Genomic DNA, 25,088 nt, shown 5'->3' on the forward strand with positions numbered 1-25,088 from the left:
CTTTACCACCTTCTTCTTTAATGTTATTAAACCTATTTTTAACCGCAAACTAATCCTTTAGGCCTAATGAAAAAATGGTTTCCGTGATCCCCGCAAGTTGATTGGAGTAATAATACTTCCAAAAATATTCATACCAAATTAAAAAAAAACATTGTATTTTAATAGTTTGCCTTTTTTTTATAGGACATTGAAATTTAAAAATTATATAGAATCTTGTTTATCAAACCATAAATTTTAAATATTCGATAACAACTCCGTAGATTGCCGTAAATCAATATTTTAATCATTGTAAAGTGTTTGTACGTATATATTAATTATGTTAAATTTCCATACCACTTCATTATCTACATTTTTGCTACATTTATGTAAAGTATAAAACGGCGTCTAATATAACTGCCAACTATTTTTGCATGACAACAAAAGGCTTGAAAGTTACTCCTAAACTCATAAAGCCTACGTCGTAAGATTCTGATATGACAACTGTATTTTCCACTAAAATGACTGTATCCGCTCCAGGTGGAACCGGAGATCCGCATGTGATGCGTATTGCCTTTCCCAAAGTCAAGTAGGGAAGAGGAACATTTCGCTTTCCCATCGACAAATCACCAATAACCTCCAGGTCTCCGGGAACGTCATTTGCTAAAAAAAATTCACACAACTAAAAACGCGGGGTAAATATGGTCTACTCTATAACACTATGTTATGAATACACAATAACGTATATCTGTCAAAATGTTAACACATTTGCAGCCGGTTTAATGATTATCTCTCCTCTGACGCATCAATAAACTAGCAACATCGCTAATAAGACCAAACATTTTTAAAACCGAATATTTTTACTGGAACTGTTGTGACAATATATTTACATATATTTTTTCTCTTTCAAATGTTTATTTTTTTATACTTTAAAACTTGCTAGATGAGAAAAAACAACTACAAATTGAGCATCACAAACAAAAGTTTATTCATACGGCCGCTGATGCTAAAAACGGTAGATGGTATTAAAACAGCATCAAAACAACTGATCGTTGTCAAAATTCTCCCAATTGGGAAGAGTAACTTGATGAACTTAATATGTACAAGTTTATCTCACCACTGACAGCATATCCATCATTTATGGCGGTTGCCCTAGCGGGAATAGGATTCTTAGCAGTCACATCTTCTGCTGATACGCAATCCAGAGCATCTGCGAGGGTTATGGAATTGCTATAATCTTTTCTATGAAATGCCGATCAATACAGTTCATTGACACGATTAGAACACACAATGCCCAGGCTCTCGGCAAGCTTACATAGGAAAATAACATTATGTGCACATCTATAGCATTAGCAAGACACTGTTCAATATTAGACTGGCACAATAAACGATTTCCTAAAAAGGTACATATCTACACTAATTTCGCTTTAGAGATGGAGCTTTCCCACTTCAGAAATTGCAATTTGTCATTTTTTATATTTTATAACAAAAGACAACTTTGAGCGCCGTTAAATAAAACTTTTTTCCGAAAGAATATGTACTCTTATTTAGTTATATATTTTTAGAGATAGTTAGAACGTGGGAAGTTTATTATGAGAAAGGGTAAAAAAGATAAACTAAGTGTGTGTTTGTATACTTATTTTTTTTAGATCCTGTTCACATATCAAGTATTGTAATCAAACACTGTAAGTGTAAGTGCAGGTTTTTTCATGCAAAACCCCTTCTGAAATCAAATCGAACACTTGCACAAATAAGTTCATATTATATTCATAGCAATTTTTGGAAAACCAGAGTTTGTGCTGGCACACGACTTTGGTGTCGATTTGGTAATACATTTATTTTAATTTTATTAAAATTATTTAAATCGCTTTAAATGTCGTCCAAACAAGCCAGGACCTGGCTAAATACTTTAAATGGCTTACCACACCGCCGTGTTTAACTGGCATAATTTGGTGAGCAGACGAAGTAGTAACCCGTTATATATGGGTATAAAGTATAAATCTGCTGGAAAGTTTAAGTGTTAACTTCCTTTCAGGTCATCAAACACACGTTTACAGTACCATAATCGATAACTGGTGTTTTGAAACAAAAAATCCAACAACATACGTCAAATTTTATCGGCAAATGTAAGATGAAATCGTGCTGCTGTGGTTTTAACATCCTGTTCATGGAAATTCATTCCGTTTGAAAGGAACGCTGTATAACGTTCTTACGTCAAGGCTTTTTAAGAGAACATTCTGGTGAAAACATCGCCTGAGGCGAGTTGATCAGTTACACATGACTGCGTTTAAACCTATCGTTTGCTTTTGGTTTAGGCGTGGTTTATAACTCAATTTAGAACAAAATAAAAAAGTAAAGCATGGCCAAATGCAGTTGTTGTTCAATTATTTGTAGGGCTTGTTATTTCAGGCGGATTTTTTGGAGAATTTGCGTTGCCTTATATTAAACGTAAATAATACTTTAATTGTTTAGTCGTTCGACTGGTTACACAATTCCTTGAACTAGTTCGCCCGCTTTCATTGCTTGTAGTGGGTATATTGTAAGTACTAAAACCGGACTTTAATTTTGCTGCTTTTAACTGGCATGATACCAATTCTAACAAATGTGAAACTGAAATGTAGTCTAAATACATTTAAGGAGAAGGGGCATAGCTTTTTTTTATTTAAAGACTTTCTTACTAAAAACAGTCTAATTTCAATTTTCAAATTATGTAGCAAGATTTTAACTAGGCTTTTATGGATCCCTAAATCTTTGTTTCACTTACCCCCAGTTGGTGCACAGCCCCAGTTTAAAAATCCCGGCGTTATACCATTTATCATAATTAACTTATTTAACCATACAAACGCTGTTTAAACACGTATTCTTGCCTTCCATATTGACTAAATTTTTTTTTTCAGAAAGGATTTCAAACAAAAATGCAAAATCACCTAGAGTACTACTACTTCTATAAAGTAACGGTAATGTTATAATCTCGATAAATATTATTCAAGTTTTTTGGACGTTGGCAAAAATGATTCACCACTTGGCATTATTTCAGAATGGTTATTGGTTTGGAAAATTTAGACATGGGGCGTTTATGAAACTAACTTTACAGTTAATTAATGTATGAGACTTTTCTTAGATAAATGCGTTTCATCAATAAAGTTGGTAACCAAAGATATATGGTTAACGATATCAACCATGTATAAACGCTATCCACTTACCATGAAAGGATAGCTTTGTGGTAGCGAGGGGAACGCTGCTGGCAATCACAATTGAGTATGCCTTGTCCATGCTAACCGCAGGATAAGGAGAGTTTCTCTGACGTCTGGTATTTTTAACAAATTCGGTGGTATCAAAATCTGTGAAATGAATCGAAGTTGTAATATAATAACGAAACTTCGAAGATGCTTTATTTTACGCAAAACACGTTGTGTCAAGACAATAAATGTATATTATTGCAGTTATCACCTGAAATGCCGCTGTCTGTCGCGATGCTTGCAGGTCGGCTTCCAATCACACGAATCTAAAACAAAACGTAAGGTAAAACACAATTAAATCAGGGTCCTATAGGGGCCAATCGAACAAACAATGTCACTGGAATTTTATTTATAGTTTATCCACAAAATAGTTTAAGGTTTATTTTGAGGTATAGTTTAACAATTAAAAGTTTAGTAGTTGTTCATTCAAGATTGATTATAAAAAAATAGTGTTGTTTCGATTACCCTTCCTGTGTTAATCAGGTTTATCTAAAAAAACGCAAGAACTGTTTGGAAGAAACAGGAAAATCGTGTTACGTAATATACATTAAAAAATAGGTCATCGGGAACGAGCGTTAATAATAATTTGGTATTGAATAATTTACGAAGTAAATGACGCTAATGATGCATCAGCCTAAATAAACCATGATAAATTATAATAAGTAACAGCTGTGAGGCTCATAGCCAAACAGGTCCCCAGTCATAAACTAAAGATACTTCTTTTCAGGATGCATATAGATAGAAATCTTAAAGTTTTTGTATAAAAAATCAAGTTATTTGTTTAATGCGGTACTTAATTTTGATTCGGGTACATCCATACTACACAGCTTACTCAATTAAAAAATACTTTGGAATCAATGATAACTTCCTATTTGACCAGATCTGTGGCGTATAGATAATACTGAAATTATGCTATGAACGATAGCAATAGACAACGAAATCCAACGCGCCAAAACGCATAGGATGGGGAAAAAACAAATTAGTTTAACACTTGTGGTAAAATTATACTTACATTCTCCACTAAGTTATGTAGTTCTGTTTTGAACATCTAGTTAACATATAACTAACAGCAAATATCATCTTTACCTCGATTCTTTGTTTTGTTAGGCAGGTATAAAAAATGACCAAATATCGAGTCTAGCAGACATTGGCTACACACATGGCGTTAATCGTCATGGATTACTTGTATTTTATCCGTCACTTTTGTTAAAGCCTGTTGCTACACTTTCCCTTGACGTTCCGAGAGTCTGACGTTTACGACGGCAAAAGTTTCAAATCAACTACTTTGCGGCATACCGATAAAACAACAATCTCCCTCGCTCAATTTCCGCTTATGGTTTCAAGCAAATTCACATTATACCTTTTGAATTTAAGAAGTTTTAAGGCTACAGTATTAAAAATACCCGTCGAATTGGAAAACCACGATAACAAAAATTCGGATCAATAAATACGGTTAGTGTCTTTATAGAGAGCTACAAAAATAAGACAAACAATTTAAAAGCAAAACACTGTTGGACAACTTATATTCTTGTAAACAATCTGAAATTTTGTTTTTTTATCATTTTTTTCTAATTAAAGTTGTAAGAAAGCGTTACATACCGATTCAACTTGAGCAGTGTCTTGAAATTCCTCCAAGTTACCCAATAGTCCAATGTCCCCAGCCGAAATCAGCGGGCCTGGGACGCTATCATCTATGGGTTGCTGGTACCCCCCTGATCCTGGTGGTTGGTGCTGTTCAGTAACAGGAGCCAAGTGGTGGTCAGCCACGGGAGCCAAGTGGTGGTCAATCACGGGAGCCAAGTGGTGGTCAGCCACGGGAGCCAAGTGGTGGTCAGCCACGGGAGCCAAGTGGTGGTCAGCCACCGGAGCCAAGTGGTGGTCAGCCACCGGAGCCAAGTGATGGTCAGCCACCGGAGTCAAGTGGTGTGGAGCTGATGTATGCTAGAGAAGGCAGTTTCAATATTTGTGTGTATTGCAGAAAACTTCAAAGTTAGGCTTAGAATTATAAAAACTGCAAAGACGATTATAAAACATTGAAATACTATATACGGATCTGTTCATAAGTTTAATGGTGAAAATAACGGCCCAAATAGACATAAAAAACGACATGCTTTATTGTTCAAACGTTTCGGCGAATGCTTATGCCATCACCAGTGATCATCATGTTGCCTTTTATGTTTATTTGGGCCGTTATTTTCACCATTAAAGTTTTTAAAACAATTAAGCAATACAATGGTTGGGAATTGTACTAACGTTGTCACTTGCTGGGGGCAGTTCAGAATGCCTTATAATACCATGTCGAGGGGTAACAGGACTTTGGGGAGGAAGAAAGGGGTTTCTGGGGACCACGGGCGTCGATAAAGTGAAAGCCGCCGAGACAGGGTTTTGTTGAAGCCGGGGGCTTTGTTTGCTCCTAAGCTGGGCAAGGGCAAACGGAAGAGCTGGCATTGTTGTTTCCAAGAAGTCCTGGCAAAGACGATTTAGCAATAAAATATTCAAGTTTTAAAAAAGTCATAACTTAAAGAATAGGTATAAAAAAGAAAATCAACATACACAAAATAAACTTAATCTCGTTACATCTGCATTCGCGCGACCACTTACGTTACAGGCTTGTATTTCATCGGGGAGATTCATGATTAGAACACCCTTTCGGATCCCACAAACGCCACTAAAACAAAGAACAGCAAACAACTATAACTAGGGCGATATTTTTTGACTTGTCAAAAAAAGTCAAAATTTTGTCAAAATTTACACGTTAGGTCAAAATTTGTCAACATTTTTTAAGTCGAAATCGAATAAAATTGCACATAAATCGCTAACAAAATTAAAAAAAAATGAAGTCAGCTTTATGAAATTGGTCGGTCGTTCGGTTATTTTGAAATTTATCTTTCATTTTATCAAAAAAAAAATTAATTTTGATATATGTTCAAAGTCATTTTAACCGTATTATATCTTTATTAGAGCAATATAAAGTATAAAAAACGCGTGATTAACGACGCCTAGGTTATTTAAATCAATGTATTTCTAACAGGTCAAAATTTTGTCAAAACAAATTATTTTCAGGTCAAAATTTGTCAAAATTTTAATTTTTCAGTTCAAAATTTCCTATTTTTTTGGTCAAAAAATATTCGCCCTGCCTATAATATAACGAGTCATATGTGAATAAGACAAACTATAACATTTCCGCTTAAAAAACAAATAAAACAACAAAAAGTTTTAGGAAGTTTAGTCAACAACAACACATGTACTAAATAATAGCAAGCTGAAAAGAAAAATTGGCAAACATTAAACATTAACTTACATAAAATTTTGTGAATGGCGCTATCGGCGCTGTTGCAGAAATAAAACTTGCGAAGTGAAATTTACAGAAATAAAACTTGCACAAAATCTGTTCAGGCGCTATATTCTGTCCAACCACAAATGTAGTGTTGTTGGTCATTTTGTTTAGCCAACTAATATGCTATATTAAATTATATTTTTTTATCTGTGACGTATCTTTATGTTATCTCAGCGCAGTGGGAATCATGGGCGCCCTTCATTTTGTTAGTTTTATCAATTAAAACTATAACTGAAACATTCACACATGTATATAATCTGTGATATAGCGGTTTCCAAAGACATCATGTGTAAAACTAAATAATTGCTATATTTATATGTTTTGTGCGAATCCATCTAATTACTGTGTTTAACAGCGATTTGGGAGCAACGTTCAACGTCCTATCTCACATAAAATTCTGTCAATCCAAATTTAGCTACATGCGTGTTTTAAATCTTACCCCTCTTTATAGTGTTGTCAAAGCGTTCTGGGTTTAGTGCGTCTCCACAATTAAAAGCACGACTAAAAACTGAAATTAAGTAGTAACGTTTTTTTATGAAATTAGGTAACTGAAGTTAGAACGCAAAGATTAAAACAACACACTTGATTTTTTTTTGTACGCAGGCATTTTTACAATTTTTTTGCAATGCAAACTGTTTGGTGCTTTTTAAAATTAAATATTTTATTCAAACACTCTGTTTTATTTCAATAAATAACAACCCAAAGAAAAAAATCGCATATTTCGTAAAATATCTAAAATATCGCCCGCTGAACGAAATTCAGTGATCCTAAAGTATAAACGTAAGATGAAAGAAGGTTAAGAACAGTTTTTTCGAAGATTCCAATTTTTGTTTTTAATTTCAATATGATTTACGCCAGTGGAAACGTTTTGTTGTTTTTTTTGCCTATGATTTTTTATTAATATATTTAGAAAACTCATTCCAGCGATATGTGCCCTATCTAGGGATATTCAAAGTAGAATATCGAATCCTTGAATTCGAATGCAGATGGGATTCGAATCCAATTCTGCCGTTTATTTCGGGTAATTGGAACCAAAATAATTAAAGGTTTTACCGCGGATTGTTGCGCCTAATTGCACAAACGCGTGTGGTAAGTTGGCCTCTCGCTGCGGCGACCAATTTGCAGTGCTTGCTTTAAATGTAACCTGGTAGTGCAGTGTCAGCGTTTTTTCGGGCGACCAATTACGGCGTCTCGCGATAACGTTCGTCTAATAATTAAGTGTCAATCAAGCGTTATTGGGCGAGCGATCAACGTGTAATGTTTGGTGTGGAGTTCGCAATTTCCCTAAATGCGTTAAGTTGTAAAAGTAACATCACGTTGTAAAACGTGCTGGCCGTCCACAAAATGCGCTATAGGGTTACTTAAGGTCAACTTTAGGCCAATATTCAGCGAGGTTATGTAATTGTCAAGAATTCGTTAAGTCAATAGTAACTTAGTATTCTTTGCAGTACATTATTTGACTGCATAACAGATCACATTAGTAAAAAAATAAGCACTAAGACCCAACAATGCTTGAAAAAACAGGACTGAATTGCTTAAGACTTCTGTGTGCAGTGTTGCATTGTACTCACTATTGGCAAAAATATAAGTTTTGGCAAAAACCTGAACAGTTGACATATTACAGTTTACACAACTGCTTCAAATGACAGTTGTTAAGAATGTTAAACATATGGGAGATTTTTTTATTATAATGTACACATGTTAGAAAATTGTTTGGGCGATTTATTGCTGTGATTGTGGGCCCTGTAGGGTGGATTAAGATTAATCCCTTTCCCAAACAAAATCGAGGTTAAATAATTTAATAAAAATATACTAGGATTCGCTATTCTGGATTCGTTATTCTAGATTCAAAACCTATTATTCTGGAATACCTTGGGATTTTACTTTGAACATCCCTAGCCCTATCCTTCTGTTTCTTAAAAAAAATAATAAAAAGTATTCCTTACTTTTGAAAATTTGGTTTAACCCAAATAGTAAACAGTGCTCGTGAAGTAGTAGTATACTGGTTAAACATAAAATACGCTTATTGCAGTCGAAAAAGGTTTTGGTCTTAGCAAAAAAAATCAAATAGATTTAGCAAAGCGAAGTGTACGATTACAACACAAATGTTATAGAATTTCTTACCGGTGGTGAAGGGCACATAACAATGCTGACAGGCCTAAACCGGGCTCCAGAGAGGGGTAACCCTTCTTTTCAAACCAGTTCCCTGTTGGGTGGTTGGCAAGCGCGCACAGCAAAACGCTGCAATTAAGCGGTGTTACCGAAATCAGTTGACCTAATCAGGATTTTATTGCAAGCAGGGGCAAAAAAGATATACAGCCGCAATGAGGTTCGACCTTTCGACCTAGGTCATACGAAACCATCGCGCTACCGACTGAGCTACACAGGCTTACTTAAACCTGGTGAAGAAACAAAATTAGGACCGTTGCCTTCTGTTTCCTGTTAGTACATACAATTTAACGTTAAGTAATCAACAGCCCGGATCAGACGACAATGCCATGGAATCCAGGTGGGTATATATATATATATATATATACTGTGATCTAGCTTTGCTGAAGCAGTATTGACCAACGATTACGGCATATACCAATTAGGCCTCGATACCTACCGATGGTAAACGTATGCTGGGTGCTACGGACAACCAAAACGTTAACTCACAAATATCGGGTGGAAACTCCCCAAAGTGAGTGGGCATAAATGATTTTTTGGCGCAGCATACTTAGAATTTTTAGTTACACACTGGTTGAATGATAATTGTAGGAAAAGTGAGCATGAAACAATAGGCAAAAACATCTTTATGCTTGTTTTATTAATAAGGGTTTTCCCCTAAAATAGATTTTAAAAAAGTATCGGAAAATTTAGTGTGCTTTTTACCAGTTTATTTATTTTACCCCAAGTTCACTTTTTTCAGTATTTACTTATGCAATCAGATAATCACTGAGTGTCAATAGAGGTAAGGATAAACAATAAGCTATACCACTGTACCCATAAATTGTACAGTTGTTCCCAAATTCGTTTATTACAATAACAATGTGGTTTGCGTCAACATTGTAAAAAATGTTGAACGCCCCTGCTCTAAACGCCAACTCTTTGAAGAGTTTGCCTATTGCCTACACACAAATTCTAATTGATTTTAATTGATTCCCTAATTGTATGTATAGTTTTTTTGTTAACATCGCGCGCCCAAAGCAAAAGGTATATTTGCATGTTAAATTTACAACCGAATGTTTTAGCATACCAATAAACTCAACTAATACTTTTTTCGGAGTTTGTTTTGTAATAAAGCAAATTTTAAATTGACAATAATTAATTATCTAAGCTTGTTGAATCTGAATACCGACATCTTATTAAAGCCACATTTCGGCTCATCCTGCCAAATTTAATATACCAAAGCGTTTACTGTTGGTGAATGTCCCTTAATAAGTTGTATGCCAAAGAGCTAGGCCACCCTATACACGATTTAGAGCTAGGCCACCCTATATTGATTTTACAATATGTCATTGGAATAAATTACCCTTACTCTCGTCAAGCTTTTTTGTGAAAACGATGCACATTTCATATTATGCATATTTCAGATCCTATTTTTGACCAGGTTCTCTGAGAAACTTTCTTAGTTTCATGCGACTCCGTCAAAAATAATTGCCTTCCCTAGGTCTACGCTATTTCCTAATTATTGATGTACGATTCTACGAATAGTCCGTAAAAAAGCGATTCCATTTATATAAATTTAGGACTTAGATGCGATTGATGAAGAAGTTCGTTATGTTTAGGTTCCATTAACACACAAAATAATGCAGATGTGACAATAAAAAAACCATGCAAAATAGTTATCATTCCTGTTGTAGGGAATGGAGTGCGCAATCTATAATTACCTAACATTTGATTAACAACCGAAGTGACATTTTAAAAACAATCATGAACAATATAGGGTCTTAGTTATCTGATGAAGGTCTCATACATAGCACACAAAGAATTACGTGTTTTACCCCACATTAGAATCATTTTTTAAAAGATAAGCGGTGCTAAAAGAGTTGGGTAAGTTGAAAACAAAGCCTTTATCTGCATGGCATCACTTGCCGTTTTAAGGTAATGGACACTGCAACTGATCACCGAATAAAATTAACGAGTAGTAATACAAATCAAGAGTCCCCCAATTGGCTGTTCAACGAATCTTGCAAAGATGCAAGAAAAAGTACAAGCAAAAGTTCAAAAAGTACAAGCAAAAGTTTTCATCAAATGAACCAATCTAAATAACATTGATTGTGCTAGGATTTTTTAAGGATCGGGTTTAGTGTCCGCTTAATAAAATGATGAACCGTTACTATTTTATTTCTGAACGAAATAATGTTAATTTTCTACTTAACATACGTAAATAGGGCATACTTTGGGATACCGTTTCGGTAACAACAACTTGAAAAAAACAGGCGATGGTATTTGTTTAAACTATGGCAACCAATGATCGCGGCAACTAATTTACAGTACAAAACAGGGGATAATCGTGTTGCTAGAAAACACACATCTTTATCCCAAATGTCAAGAATCTTGTAATTACAACACAATATTTTTACAAGTTATGAGTATTTTTTAAAGACTTTGCAAGAGACTAACAGCAGCAGGGGAACATGTTATCGCGCGTCATATCGATAGTGTAGCGCGCTTTATAGTCTAGTATTTTTTCTGTCCATATTAAACACGTCACACAACATTGCCATTTTGCTATATGTTAACACTGTTTTTTTTAGTTGTAACTTTGACAACTGCACACTGTTTATTTTGTGAAACTTTATGAGAATACTAGTTTTAAGAAAGCAAAGAATCTATTTCCACTATTTTACAGTCGCGTAGATAACTACGATACCACGCCAGTCGGTTAAATCGCTTCCACACGAGGTAGTATATTTGTACCAGCCACAGCTTGATGTCCTCTTATGTTTTTTTGTAATTGCCAGGAGAACGACAGCAGTTCGATCATTTTTGTATTATAAATCTAAGGCGACATAGGCTTCTTAAACTATGTATTTGATCTGGGTAAAGGTATCCGTAATGTAACCTTTTTGTTACACGTTAAATTTTTACTATCATTTTTAAACTTGTCGCACAGGAATGGCACAAAAATTTTTGTTACACAGGAATGGCACAAAAATTGAACATGAGACCGCAGATTCATGGCTACCAAAATATTGTTAAACTATGCAAAACGTTTCGTATATTGCAACAGTAATTAATTCATATCGCCGGGACAACCCCGACAATCCCAGCATTTTTATTATTCCAAGTTTAGGGCGAAACCTGGGCAACGGCGGGTATTTAGTTTAGTAACCTATTAAAAAGGCGTTTAGTTTAGAATAGGTTTATTCCAGCTTCCAATAAACGGACGCCATAATACTTTCGTTTTGTGGTCCATAGCCAAATGATGCTTTTTAAATCACACCAGGTGACTAATGGATTTTTTAGCATCCTAGCGAATCTGTTAGTCTATCCGTAACATGACTTTTTAGGTGAATGTTGAATTGTCGTATAATTACCCGGGTGCGGTATATAACATAATGTGTAATAGTAATTAGGATGCCACATCTCAGTGGCTGGAAAGAGTTCGTTCAATTTTTTATACTTTTGCACAACTTCATTAAATTTGCCAATCTTCTGTGGAGCCTATTTTTTTATCCCTTTTGGTATTGACAGTTCGAGCACTGAATTACAGCTCGTGCCAAATATTCTGGACAGCTGTGCACGTGTCAAAAACAAATTAAAGGGAACAATGCTTGTGGAGCTGTAATATGATTTACATTTATGATTAAAATAGATCATTTATTCTATAAACTTTTTAAAAATGTTTACCTTGGTTTAACTATGTAATGTGTATTTTCATATCCAGGACAGGCAAGGGCAAAGCATATTTCGCCATGAAATGCGCCAACGGTGTAAATATTTAAAAAATAAATTACTCTAAATTTTTACAATTTATTTTACGAGCCTCCGAAAAAGTTTATAACCTAGGAAACCCAAGATTATTATCGATTATAATTTTGCACTTATAGCCAGAAGTAGTTCGCACTTTTCATCACTAATCACCATTTTTCCAAAGATGCTTCAATTTTATCAGTGAGAATGAGATGTAGTTGGGGTCAACGAGGTGGTTTATGGGGCGAGTTAATCGACGCTAATAACAAAATCGAAAACACAATCACAGTAACGAATATGATCCTAGACACCGAAGGGAAGCAAGCAGCTCAAAATTTAGCTGTGTAATATATATCTCCGACTCACAGAAATCAATCAGAAATTTTAACACATTATTCAAAGTAACCAGATTTTTTCAGCAATCACACTTTAAGCAAAAAATATTATTGAAATTTTAATTTTCAGATTTAATAAAAGAAGATGACCGAATATTAGTTTTCATAACTATGAAAATTAATATGTCAATAATATAATTTCATAAAAATATGAATAGATATGTAACATTTAACTATTTCGACTTAAAATCTTCGTTCCTACTTGAGTTACGTGGCCTTTGCTTTTCAGCCCAACTTTAATTTTTTAATGTTTATGAATGTTAACGAATATTAATACCCCATTCCTGAAAAACTTGTGGTTAGGTAATGGCTCTTTTTGACTAATAGACTCGTAGGTTTTATCCATCTAAGTCACTTTTCGCTTGATTTTTAATGTGCGTTTAATATTTCGAAGAACACTTAAAACGTTTTTTTGGAGAGGGAAATATTTATTTCACTGAACATCTGATTTGTTTACTAATGTTTCTCAGAAAAGATTTTGCGCCATGGAAATAACATAACAAAAGTTTAACAAAAAAGTCTGCGTATAAACTCTAAAGTGGATGAAAAACCTACCCGCAGCATGCCACGATCACACTCTCCGTGAATATTACCTATTTATTTTTTTTAGCAAATTAACGACCCATGAAGAACTATTTCAAGGTCGTTTTTAGCAGGGGTCACCAAAGTAATCTGGGTCAAATAATCTGGCCTGCAGTATATTTCCTTAATGAACACGAAGTACAGTTGAAATTGTCGAAAGCATTTAAACTAAATTTTGATGAAATTGCAAACTGTATGACACTTTAGTACGGCACACTGGAGCTGTTATTGCATAGTTACTTATATTTTCTTCTTAAAACAGTAATTAGGTTAATAAAGTTCGACTTTTTTTTATTTTTATCCGGTCCGCGATTGCCAGGTCCTACAGTTATCCAGCCAGTATGACAAAAAGTTTAGTGACCCCTGTTTAGACTGTTTATGATATAACAACAGCAGTATTAGGGTTGGGCATTTGACCGGTCAAATAAAATCCGGTCAATTGACCGGTCAAATAGGTCAAATAATGGTCAAATATTATACACACTATCAAAATGCAATTGAAGTTCAAAATAAACCTTGATTTTAACTTTAAATAAATATATGAACGTTTTGGCTCAAGTGCAATGGTTTGTGAAACAAAAACAATTATTTCATGACACTCAATAAGAATTTTTGCAAAACCATGCCCATCTTACCAAGCACAACCACCAAGTTAAGCCAACAAGTTCATTAACAAAATTTAACAACAAGTAAATGCATCAGTAAAAAATATTTTTACTCCTCATCACAACTTTGTCACTATCTGAATTTTCTAAATCATCACCAGGGTCCACTGGAGACAAGGGATTTGGTTCTTCTAAATTTCTAAGTAGCGCAAGATTGTGGTATACCCAGACTAGTGTTTCTATTTATGACAAATGCGATTCATCATATGTACCAGGATTTATTCTAAACAAAATAAATTTACTTTGCTATTGCAAACACTTGTTATTAGCACAGAACATGTGTTTGCATCAGGTAAACCCTACCATTTCATATTTGAATTTTTTAAGAAAGTTGCAATCACAATTATTAAAAACTCAAATCACAAAAACAAAAATTTACAACATTTGAATCCAATATGAGTATTTGACCAGTTAAATAAAGTGTGGTCAATTGACCGTATTTGACCGGTCAATTGACCGGCTTGCCAACCCTAAGCAGTATGACTAGAATTATGACAAATAATTTAAATTATCATTATTGTTAGCAATTTGTTTAGTTGTAGACGTGAGTATTTCCGATAAAAACGTTGTTAGTGTTGAGCACATAACTAGATTCCATTTGTCCATCCATGCGTGTAAATAAACATGCTGATTGGCCGTAAAAGAACCATGTATATGTACCAAAATAGTAAATCAGGTTAAACAATTTGTTGCAACGGAAAGGCAGACGGCGTTCCGGTATTTTTGGGGTGTTATTTCCGGGCTAGTTTAGATTGGTAGACGCTGGCGAGCGCAAAATTAAATTCAAAGCCAACCCTGTATTTCACTGTATAAGTTTTCAGATGAAGCGCGCTATAGTTTATACCTTATCTGGGTTACTGTAGATTTATCTTTGGTTAGTTTTGTTGTGACTTCTTCGTATTATTGATTTTTAGCAACTGATTGTGCCCCTTTAATGAGAAAATTGCTATGATTAAACCAAAACTACTGATTAGGCTTTCCTAATTTTTATATTCAGCTGTATTGGTAATTCTGTATTGGTAAATTAAATTCCAGCTATTTTTTTAACTTTAAATTACTGCTGTAGGTACTGTACAATAAAAAAAGAAATAAATTGATTTTAAAAATAAACTTCTTGATATGTTGATTGTCCTATATTTTGTAACAGACCATAAATTAACAAAAAAATTGTAAGTGGACCTACACCTTATAACTTTACAAACGGTTGCAAACCATATGAACCACTCCTGTCTAGCATAGGTTAATCCCCCCATTATTAACCATTGGGTTAAACAAACAGATCACTAAACTTAATACACATTTTTTACACCCAGTAAGTTGGTACTACCTTTAAATTTTGTATAATAAAAAAAAAAAAGTTAACTCAATAAGTACTGTTAATATTTAGAGTACACAGACCAAAAATTAGAATATCAATTGTTACTACTTTGCCAAACTACAAACATTATTCTACCCACCGGAACAACATGGTGCCTGGGTTTCGCTTAATGGCGCTAGCAATCATGGCTAAGTTGAAGCCAGGGGCTTCTTTTTCGATAATCGCTTTTGTTGCTTCTGGAACAGCATCACTGGGGTTGAAGCCAGTACCCCCAACAGTAAGAATCAGATTAAGACCAAGGCTTTTTTCAGTCCAGTCAGTCAGGGTTTCCTGGTATTGATAAAAGTGTTAAAAAACACTTGTGTCATATTGACAAAGCACAATTGTATTCCATCAAGCACTATCCTAGGTGGCATAAATATTAAACAATTTAACAAATATATATATTCCTAAAAAGAATAATATATTCCACAATATACACAACTTTTATAGTTGATTTTAAAGATATTACAGTAACTAGCTTAGTAGCTTCATATTTTAAAGCCAAAAAGGTTGAGCTGATTGACATTATCTTGATTAAGCCATTTTGATATGAGCTTGTATATCATCTTCAGTTAATGTGACTGAGAAGTAAATCAAAACATCACTTATGAAAGGCTGAGTTTCCAGTCACAGCATCAATATGCACCTTCAGGTGTTGACCGGGTTCAGTCATGGATAGATAAGGACTCGAGTATCCGTAATTTTAAACCCCTCCAAACACTTCAGGTTTGCAAAAGTCCTCCATATGGTCTGAATGCTGCAGAAGATGTCTGCAAACCTCTCATTGTTCATCCACTCTGTGTTCTTTGACCCGTGTTAAAATATTTTGTCGAGTTTGGCCAATGTAGGAAACACCACATGAACAAAGTGTTCATTTGTAAGACAGTAAAACGCTGCAAATTTTCGGCGATCATTTATTTTCCTCATTTTAGTTTTTTTTGTGAATCAATTAAAACCGAACTTTTCCACCAGTAGAGCTAAGTACGAACCTGTGTATTTCACGACATATATGGTGTATGGTAGCCATCTTAATCAAGATAATGTAAATCTACTCAAGCTTATTGGCTTTGAAACTCATTGTCAAGTCACATTACAGATCCATGCATAGTGTGCCCAAGTTTACTGTAACTAACTTTATATTTCTACTTCTTTCTCTAATTGTATGTTGTTGTTTTTATTTTGGGAAGTAGCTGACCACTCACAAAAATCTAAATGAGAGACAATGTACTTTAAAATAGCAAAAGTTCAGTTCTGTGTAAATCACTAGTTTTTAGAGAAATAAAAATATTTCAATAAGGAATATGTGCACCATACCTTATAAAACCGTCCCCCTAGTAGAAAACTCATATAAACTATGAAATTTACCAGGCAAAGCTCTATGTTTTTAAATTTATACAATACAGATTTGGTAAAGTTTGAAAAGTTTATCTACAATATATACATTATTACTTCATATTTTTCTAACCTTTAGTTCTTTATAGTCTGCCCTCACAACTTTTTGCAGTTTTGTTACCACTCTTAATCTGTTAGATGTACAAAACACGTTATGTTTATTATTCCTTCATATCATCACTTTTCAAATTGGACTTCTGTTTGCAAATCTTGCTAAACATACATTACAATTCACTTTATTTGATACTTCCAATGATGGTATTCTATTTTCAAATGAACAGTTTTTTTAGTTTAAATACAAAGAAACACTTATGAAACATAAAAAACACCAACTTTTAGAAAAAATTAGTCAAGGAAAATGTATTCATGCAATGTGCAAAAGTTCACCCGTTTAAGTTGGCAATTTTGTTCTGCACTTTTTGTCCAATTGAGGCAAGCTCTTGACCCTCTGCTGTACTGACTTGAATAAAACAAAATAAATAGGAAATAGTTATAATATTACTAAACAGTTGCAAAGCAATAGTCTTTTATGCTTAGTTACAACATATAAATACCACAATAAATGTCAGCAAAATGTTAAGTAAAGCTGAAATTAAAGTGTTAAATGTCTAGAAGCTTAAAATTGCTAAATTTAAAAGAATACTTTCAATTTTCCCATGGTACATTGTTTTAATATGTTTCTGAAATATTTTAATGGATGTCTATTAGGGACAATTAATATTAGTCTCTGTCTTTTAGAGTTAGGCTTTTGTTTAGAGGTGGCAAAAATTAAAATAAATACAAAGTGAATATTTTGATTGCAAAATCATTTTGTTAGAATAATTTTGCATACTGGTACTTTTTACCAAACTAACATCAATGAAAATGTGCGGTATGACACACTACCCCTTTCACATCTGTAAAGCCATAGGTGAAAGCAAATTTTCAGCCTACATCTATTTTTGCTTGCAGAAACAAGTATAGCTAAATGCCATACAAATTTCACTGATTTTTATTATTTTATTTATATGTATGTAAAATCAGAAGCTGGAGTTTTTCTTATAACAATGAGTTATAGTGCACATGTCAGGGGATTTACTTAAAGGAATTTTATTAAAACAATTAATTCTAAATACAAAACAGAATTATTGAGTGTCACACTTGGAAAATTTAAACAACACTCCAGGGTGTAATAATACACAAACCAAAGTTGAATTTATAATATTAAAAATTAATCTTGATAACAATAATCAATTTATAGTTTGCTTAGGGTATGTTTAGGGTTATGTTGGCCAATTTTTGTCCAAAAATTATAGAAAAATAAATCAGACAACTTTTACATTTTCAGACATGAGGTAGAGTGGTATCATAGGTTGCCCACTCCTGGGTATATATAACCTTGAATAAATAATATTAAATAACCTAAATATTTGCATTCAAAACTGTAAACAAATAAAAAGAACACTTTTTGCTATTAAACTTACAAAGATAAACTCTCATATCAGTCTCATATAAATTAAATATATATCTAGGGTCTTAAGGTTTTACCACTTTCTAGTGTTGCCTGATTAAACAAAAATCCATGGTCAAGTTAATCTTCTAAAATACAAGTTATTATTAAAGTATGTCACTATCATTTGTCATATTATGTAACAAAGTGTTTAGAAAATACAAATAAAACGGTTATCTTCTTAAAGCTTTGGGCATATTACCTGTCAAAATTCCAAGAAATGCAATTGGCAGCTTCTTTTCAAATGTATTTAGGGAAAGAGTGGTGCCAAGAGTGCCTTGATCCAGTTTAGCAAGCTTTAGCCAATAATTTGCATCAGACATTTTAGAGTTTTAGCAAATTACAAGATAAAACTCACGAAGACTGAACTAAATAAGGGATATAGAAAAATCATGACATTCAAAAACACTACTGGCAAATAAAATCTAGGTATATATACAAACTGTCTAATACATTAATTTAACTATACACATGCTGTAGGAGGTTAACTGGTGAGTTGCTTGTATATTTGCGTTATCTATATCTATGCTTCTTAGTGAGGCATTTTGGTAAAGACTTATAATATTTTGAAATATTTACTCTGTACCTCTGTCAGTTTGCCAAAAGGACAACCCAAACTAAATTGAGCAGACAGTGGGAAAATATGCGTCTAAAAACTTTTAACATGTTATGTAGACATGATAGAACAAAACATAAGATTTTTTGCACAGATTTTTATTTTGTCATGTTATTTGATTTTGCCGTAACCAATAATAACTTACCAATCTAAATGACCCATTGCCTAGCCCTAGATCATAATAATGGAGCAATCGCCTTAAAAAAAACAATCGGCAACTAATTGGTCCCCGAAAAAAGAAGCTTGACGCTTTACTGAATTAACACATTTTAAGAAAGCACTACAATTGTACTACTGCCTAGATTTTGATAATGGATTTTATTTAATATTGGAGCTAATGAAGTATTTTGGACTTTACTGCAAATAAAAAAGAGCCTAAAACAGGGTCGGGCAACTTCTCCAGGCCTGATATGGGAAACTGAAGTACTTGGCGGGCCGGATTCCTGATCGATATATTAATTGTACTGCCATGGCCTACATGTTTTGTCGCATAATGGCGGCTAATGTTCTACTCTTTAAACACGGCAACACTTTCATTGCCCTGTAAACAACTGATGTTTTTATCGCTGACTTGAAACAGTACTTCGGCATCCAATCTTTGTTAAACTTTACGTTTCTCGGCAAAATCCAAGGAATAATATTGATGTTAACTCTAAATCTAAATTTGGAACACACAATAAGATCTTAAAATCAACAATACCTAAAGCAGAAAAATCAATACCATTGTAGTAACACCAACGACATAATAAAGCCAAACATGCAGTAATATCTACGACAGAATAATAACTTCATCATCTAAATAAGACACCAATCTGTCGAAATAAGTCCTAAATTCTTTGGAATAAGGCCTCTATGACCAAAATCACGCCTGAAACTCTGGGGAGAAGGTATGGGACGATGGGGGCCATGGCATTGGCCGCTTTGGTTTTAATTTTTGGCCGCCCTGGTTTGAAGCCCCTGTTTTGGCACCTGATTTTCTGGCCCTGTTTGGGGTTATTGGTGGTTGGTATGTAATAAGTGGGGTTAGAAAATTGGTTAGCGTTGAAATTATTAGTGGAGTTAGTGATGTACGTGAGGTTTGGGGTTAGGTGAAAATGTTTTATAAGCCTGATTCTGGTCATTTAGGTCTTATTCCGACGGAATTATGACTTATTCCGATTTAGACGGTTATACGACTATTTGTATTAGTCCTATTTTGGTCTTATTTCGTACCGGTAGTGTGTGTTAGTTTTATTTCCAAACTGTGTGATGTTGATGTTGTTCTTATTTCAATGTTATGGCTGGAGTCCTCTAGTTTTAACCCAAAACAAAAAATAAAGAATAACTAGCAATCACTATTATTTGACGTAGTAAGAAAGTAATTGGGGATTGCAATAGACTGTGGCTGCGGGCCACATTATCATGTAAAACCGGAAACTGTCTGCGGGCTGCTCAAAATCCCCGGCCCGCGGGCCGTATGTTGCCCGCCCCTGGCCTAAAATATGTAATATTCTAGCTATGTGTGAATAAAAAATACAAAGAATGGTCTCGTCGAGACCATCAAAAGGGTCTCCAACATCCCTGACGAATTGATTTCACCTAAACCTTGTTTGCCCGATCAAACAAATACTTCCTGATACCTTACCCGGATAAGTAAGGTTATATTTAAGCTATGTGTGAATTATATATATAAATATATATATATACATTGATTTTTTACTTTGTTATCCAGGTAAATAGACTCTTTTATACAAAATGTACAATGTTATGTGAAGTAATAAAGGAGGTTTTTCATAAAAGTTTTGTAATATACATTATACCTTAAATCAGTGGCCTCAAACCTTTTTAATAAGCGACCCCAATTAAAATTAAATTAGAACTTACATTGCAACCTTTTTTGTTTTCATATACAAATAAAAATATTTCAAATAATGTTGGAACAAAGTAACATAAGCAAATGTATAGACAATTCGAAAGAAGTATGGCTACATGTGCACCAAAATGATTGCCTTAAAGAAGTTTTATTTAATACAGGGGTTCCCAATCTGTGGGCCATGGCCCCCTAGGAGCCTTTTTCAAGAGGGCCATGGAAAATTTGAAAAATAAGATATTTATTTAGTGTATTATCTCTAAGTCTACTCCACTACAACAAAAGAAATCAATTAAAATTTAATGAACTCTTAAAGCTGCGAGAAGAGACGGCAACCCGATTGAGGTTTTAGAAAGATAGTTTGACCACATTTTTGGTAAAACTAAGCAATTTGTACCCTAATGAAATTGTCATGCCATTGCTTTTGCCTTACCTATCAACATAACATTGTAAACGTGGGTTTTCAACAATGTCACAAATAAACACAAAGCAGCGCAGTGCATTGGATATTCAATATGACATTCGGCTGGCTCTTACCACCACCAAACCAGCAACTAAGACATGGTCAGAGCAAAATTGAGCTAAACCATCACATTAACTGAATACGCAAATAACTAATTAATGTACTATCATGTTAATTGTGTATTGTATTTACATCATTTTATCATTCTAACTAAACCAGGTTTTGCCAGGTTTTAATTAAAATGGCGTTTCCTATTTTTTTCAAAAGGTTTAAAAAAATAGGGGGGCATTGATTTTTTTAAATTTCCGAAAGGGCCATGGTGTAAAAAAGGTTGGGAGCCCCTGTTTTCATACATGAATTTAAATTTAACACAAGTACGAAAACAAAATTTTCATTTTAGTTTAAACAATGAATTGCGGCTCAACTTTGCATTTAAGCATAACCACATGCCATGCTTTACTTCCATCCTATTATGACGTTTTGATTTTAATATGCTTAAAGCCTACTCCTTCTGCAAAGCACAGTGCCCAAGTTTAGTAACAAAAAGTTGATTTTTGAAAAACCATCACTTTTATACCTCATTGAAAGAAGGTCACAATTAAACAACTTGCGAAAGTTTACTTACTTAAATCATAGAAAACTAATTCTGTCAAATGTCATGTTAGCTGATTCACTCAGTCACGTTTATTAGTGTGGCATCATTGTAAGGAAAACAAAACAGCAGGAGTATGGCCACACAAAAAAATTTTAGTCAACCCCACTTGGGGTTGTGACTCACAGGTTGGAGCCTTAAATCATCCCTTGTCATTTGTCTGTATTCCATGGTAGGTGCATATCGATATATTTTTTTAAGAAATTTGTGTGCACACCTGTATTAGTATATTACATGCCAAAATTGAAAAATATGTTAAATTGTGATGAATTTCCAACCTCAATCGAGCAAAAACCATAATTACACACCTGTACAACTGAAAATTTGGTGCTGAACACCCAAGATATTGGCACGAAGTGCCATAAAATGCGGACCAGCTTATCATACTGTAACAATCTCTAAATTAGCTGGCACATATGTCATACCTTATTATCATTTTCCTGAAATTTAGGTGTGCACACTGCTTTGAAAAAACTCAGGTGTGCACCTGCCACAGAATGCAAACTGGCTTTACAAGTTTACTACACAATTTCACAATATTTAATTTAACAACCCCAAGCCCAGTCTACATTTTATGTAACCTTTCACTAAGATCTCAGGTGTGCAGAGTCAAATTTTCAGGTATTGCATACCTAGTCTTGGGTGTGCAGAGCCAAACTTTTAGGTGTTGCTTATATTTCTCCCACAATTGACCCAAACTAATCAAGCCAGTCTGCAAATCATTGCACTTCTGACAAGATGTCGGGTTTGGCGCGCCGAATTTTTAGGTGTGCAGGTGTGCAATCAATGTTTTATGCATACCTGGCGCGAATTTAACACAACAAAATCTTGCTCTGAAATTTAGGTGAGCAGTTACTAATTCTAGTTGCTTTCAAACAAATCCCGGGTGTGCACTGTGCACCTGCCACAGAATGCAGATCAGCTAACAAGGGAATAACCGGACACGTTTATTGAAAAAAAACTCGACTATTATGCGTCCCTTATTCGTTTATATACATTTGAAAATATACATTAGCGGTCGAGTTATAGTTCTTTTTGAAGAGTAGACTTGTAGTATCACCCTATGTAAGTCACTTAGGCCACGCTTAAATTTTAAGGCTGAATATAACTGAATATACTCCCCGAGCTTAACACGAATAAATTTCGAGCTGTATGCTTGTCTTTGGTCTTTTTAACAACCTAAAACGAAGGTTCAGAATCGAATTGTACCACAATTTTACCTTTTAGCTAAATTTAAGTGAGCAAATAATTATACTAACTAAGAATGTAAAATATTTATCAGGTGTGTCTTGCCAAGCATGCAGACTGGGTTCTTTAAAACACTGGCCAATATATGCACAAACAACTAGCAAGAAAATCACGACTGGCACGCTACTTGGAAATCTCAGGTCATTTGTTATTGTTTACCCAGTTTCCGATTTTGGAATTATTGTACCTCTATCCTCACCTAGCGACATCCTCACCTAGCGACCCCCCCCCCCCCCCCCCCCAAAAAAAAGTATAAATAGTTTACTCTTAAATAATTTGTTCTTTAGCATTTATGAGCAGTATCACAAGTCACAACAGTCGATCAAGGGCATGTCACACTTTCAACTGTCATGCACTGCACGTCACAAACGATGTAGTTAAAATTACGTTTGCTATACATTAATATAGTTTTACTACTTTTAAACAATGTTTGCTCGTTGAATGGTTTTTGAGTAGTATTGTACCCCCCTGAGATTTCAAAATGCGATTATTATTTTTGTTTATAAGTGTAATATTTTAGTTACATTGTAGGGAAAGGCGGGGCAAAACAAACCCCTTAAGGCAGAGCTGAGCAAAATATGCCCGCGGGTCGGATATTGCCCGCCAAGCAGTTTAATCTGGCCCGTGGTTCATTTTTCTTAAAATACAAACCGGGGCGGCTTTCTGCATGATTGGTTGTAAAATATACACTCTTTCCAAGGACGGATCTATGTCCCGTCAACTCCATATTTAGCCTGTTTAAATAATAGTTTTCGCGTTTCGCGCGAATTTCTTTTGTCTTTCTCGTTACCGTAGTTCAGCGTTTCTCAACCGCTGCGCCGCGGCGCACTGGTGCGCCGTGGAAGGTTGCCAGGTGCGCCGCAAGAAAATGAAAAAATGATACAAAAATTCTATATTAAGTTTAAATTAGCAACTGGAAGTGAATTCCAGCAAAAATACCTCAATAAGAATAACATTAACGTCGGAACAAAACACAGTTCGAAATAGCTAAAAGTCGGAATAAGACCTAAGCGGCCAAAATAGGACTTAAACAATCTACCCATACCCTACCCAAACCTATATCAAGTGCAAACAGTCCCGTGTCAAAACAGCGGCCCCAAATGCCGCCGTTTAAAACATGGAGCATATAGGCCTACGGCAACACAATAACAGCCAATGCAACGGATTTAAGTCACATATTCCAACACATGAATGGTTTAAAGTTGTCAATGCAGAATAAAAATAAAAACATTCTTTCATCTACAGTTAAATTTAATAGGAATTTGGAGAAGGAAAGTTGAATTAGGCTGTTCGGAGATAATTCTTTGGTATAAAATGACCATCGAGATTTAAATTTTTTAATAAATTACCTCAAATGGAAATAAACTTGACTTACTATTTTCTATCAATAAATACTGAACAATATGACTGGAATCGGATAGCCCTTTCATTGAAATCCTATTGGCTGAGGAAGAGGAATAGTAATAGCCAACATATCTAGCGGGATCCAGCCATAGGACCAAAATTAGAACAACATTAATGTCGGCATAAAAAAATAGGTCTTGAATACCTAATAGTCGTAATAACGTTTAAATCGAAGGTCGTCGGAACAAGACCCAAGTGGCCAGAATAAGGTCTTTGCAACCTTTTACCGAACCCTAAACCCCACTGCTAACTTCATCACAAACTACCCTAATAATTTCAACATTAACCCGATTTCTAATTCTACCCATTACCCACGCCTAACCACAAAAAGAGGCAAACACTCCGGCGCCAAAACAGCGGCGCTTTACTAGGGCGCCCAAACGTCAACACCAAAACGGCCGATGCCAAAAAAGTTTTCCCCAACCGTCCCATTTCCCTACAGTTTTGGGGGTTATATTTTCTACTTAGATATTATTCCGTTACATTTAGGACTTAATCCGACAGATTTAGGTCTTATTCA

General features: G+C 34.5%; 1 protein-coding gene across 1 annotated transcript in view; it reads right to left on the reverse strand.

Moving 5' to 3' along the window:
• LOC146140558 (gephyrin-like) overlaps window positions 1–19,852 on the reverse strand; it is a 28,172-nt gene extending 8,320 nt beyond the window's left edge. The window contains exons 1-11 of the mRNA XM_083392946.1: window positions 18,539–19,852; window positions 17,235–17,307; window positions 16,921–16,978; window positions 15,553–15,743; window positions 5,817–5,883; window positions 5,469–5,681; window positions 4,815–5,156; window positions 3,427–3,481; window positions 3,180–3,317; window positions 1,094–1,186; window positions 458–639 (exon numbers count right to left, since the gene is read on the reverse strand). Of these exons, the coding sequence (XP_083249072.1) occupies window positions 458–639; window positions 1,094–1,186; window positions 3,180–3,317; window positions 3,427–3,481; window positions 4,815–5,156; window positions 5,469–5,681; window positions 5,817–5,883; window positions 15,553–15,743; window positions 16,921–16,978; window positions 17,235–17,307; window positions 18,539–18,659 (1,533 nt within the window). The 5' untranslated portion in view covers window positions 18,660–19,852. The remainder of the gene's footprint in view (window positions 1–457; window positions 640–1,093; window positions 1,187–3,179; window positions 3,318–3,426; window positions 3,482–4,814; window positions 5,157–5,468; window positions 5,682–5,816; window positions 5,884–15,552; window positions 15,744–16,920; window positions 16,979–17,234; window positions 17,308–18,538) is intronic.
• Window positions 19,853–25,088: the final 5,236 nt, after the last annotated feature.

The sequence above is a fragment of the Ascidiella aspersa genome, chromosome 6, assembly GCF_963924565.1.
Source record: "Ascidiella aspersa chromosome 6, kaAscAspe10.2, whole genome shotgun sequence".
Lineage (NCBI taxonomy): Eukaryota > Metazoa > Chordata > Ascidiacea > Phlebobranchia > Ascidiidae > Ascidiella > Ascidiella aspersa.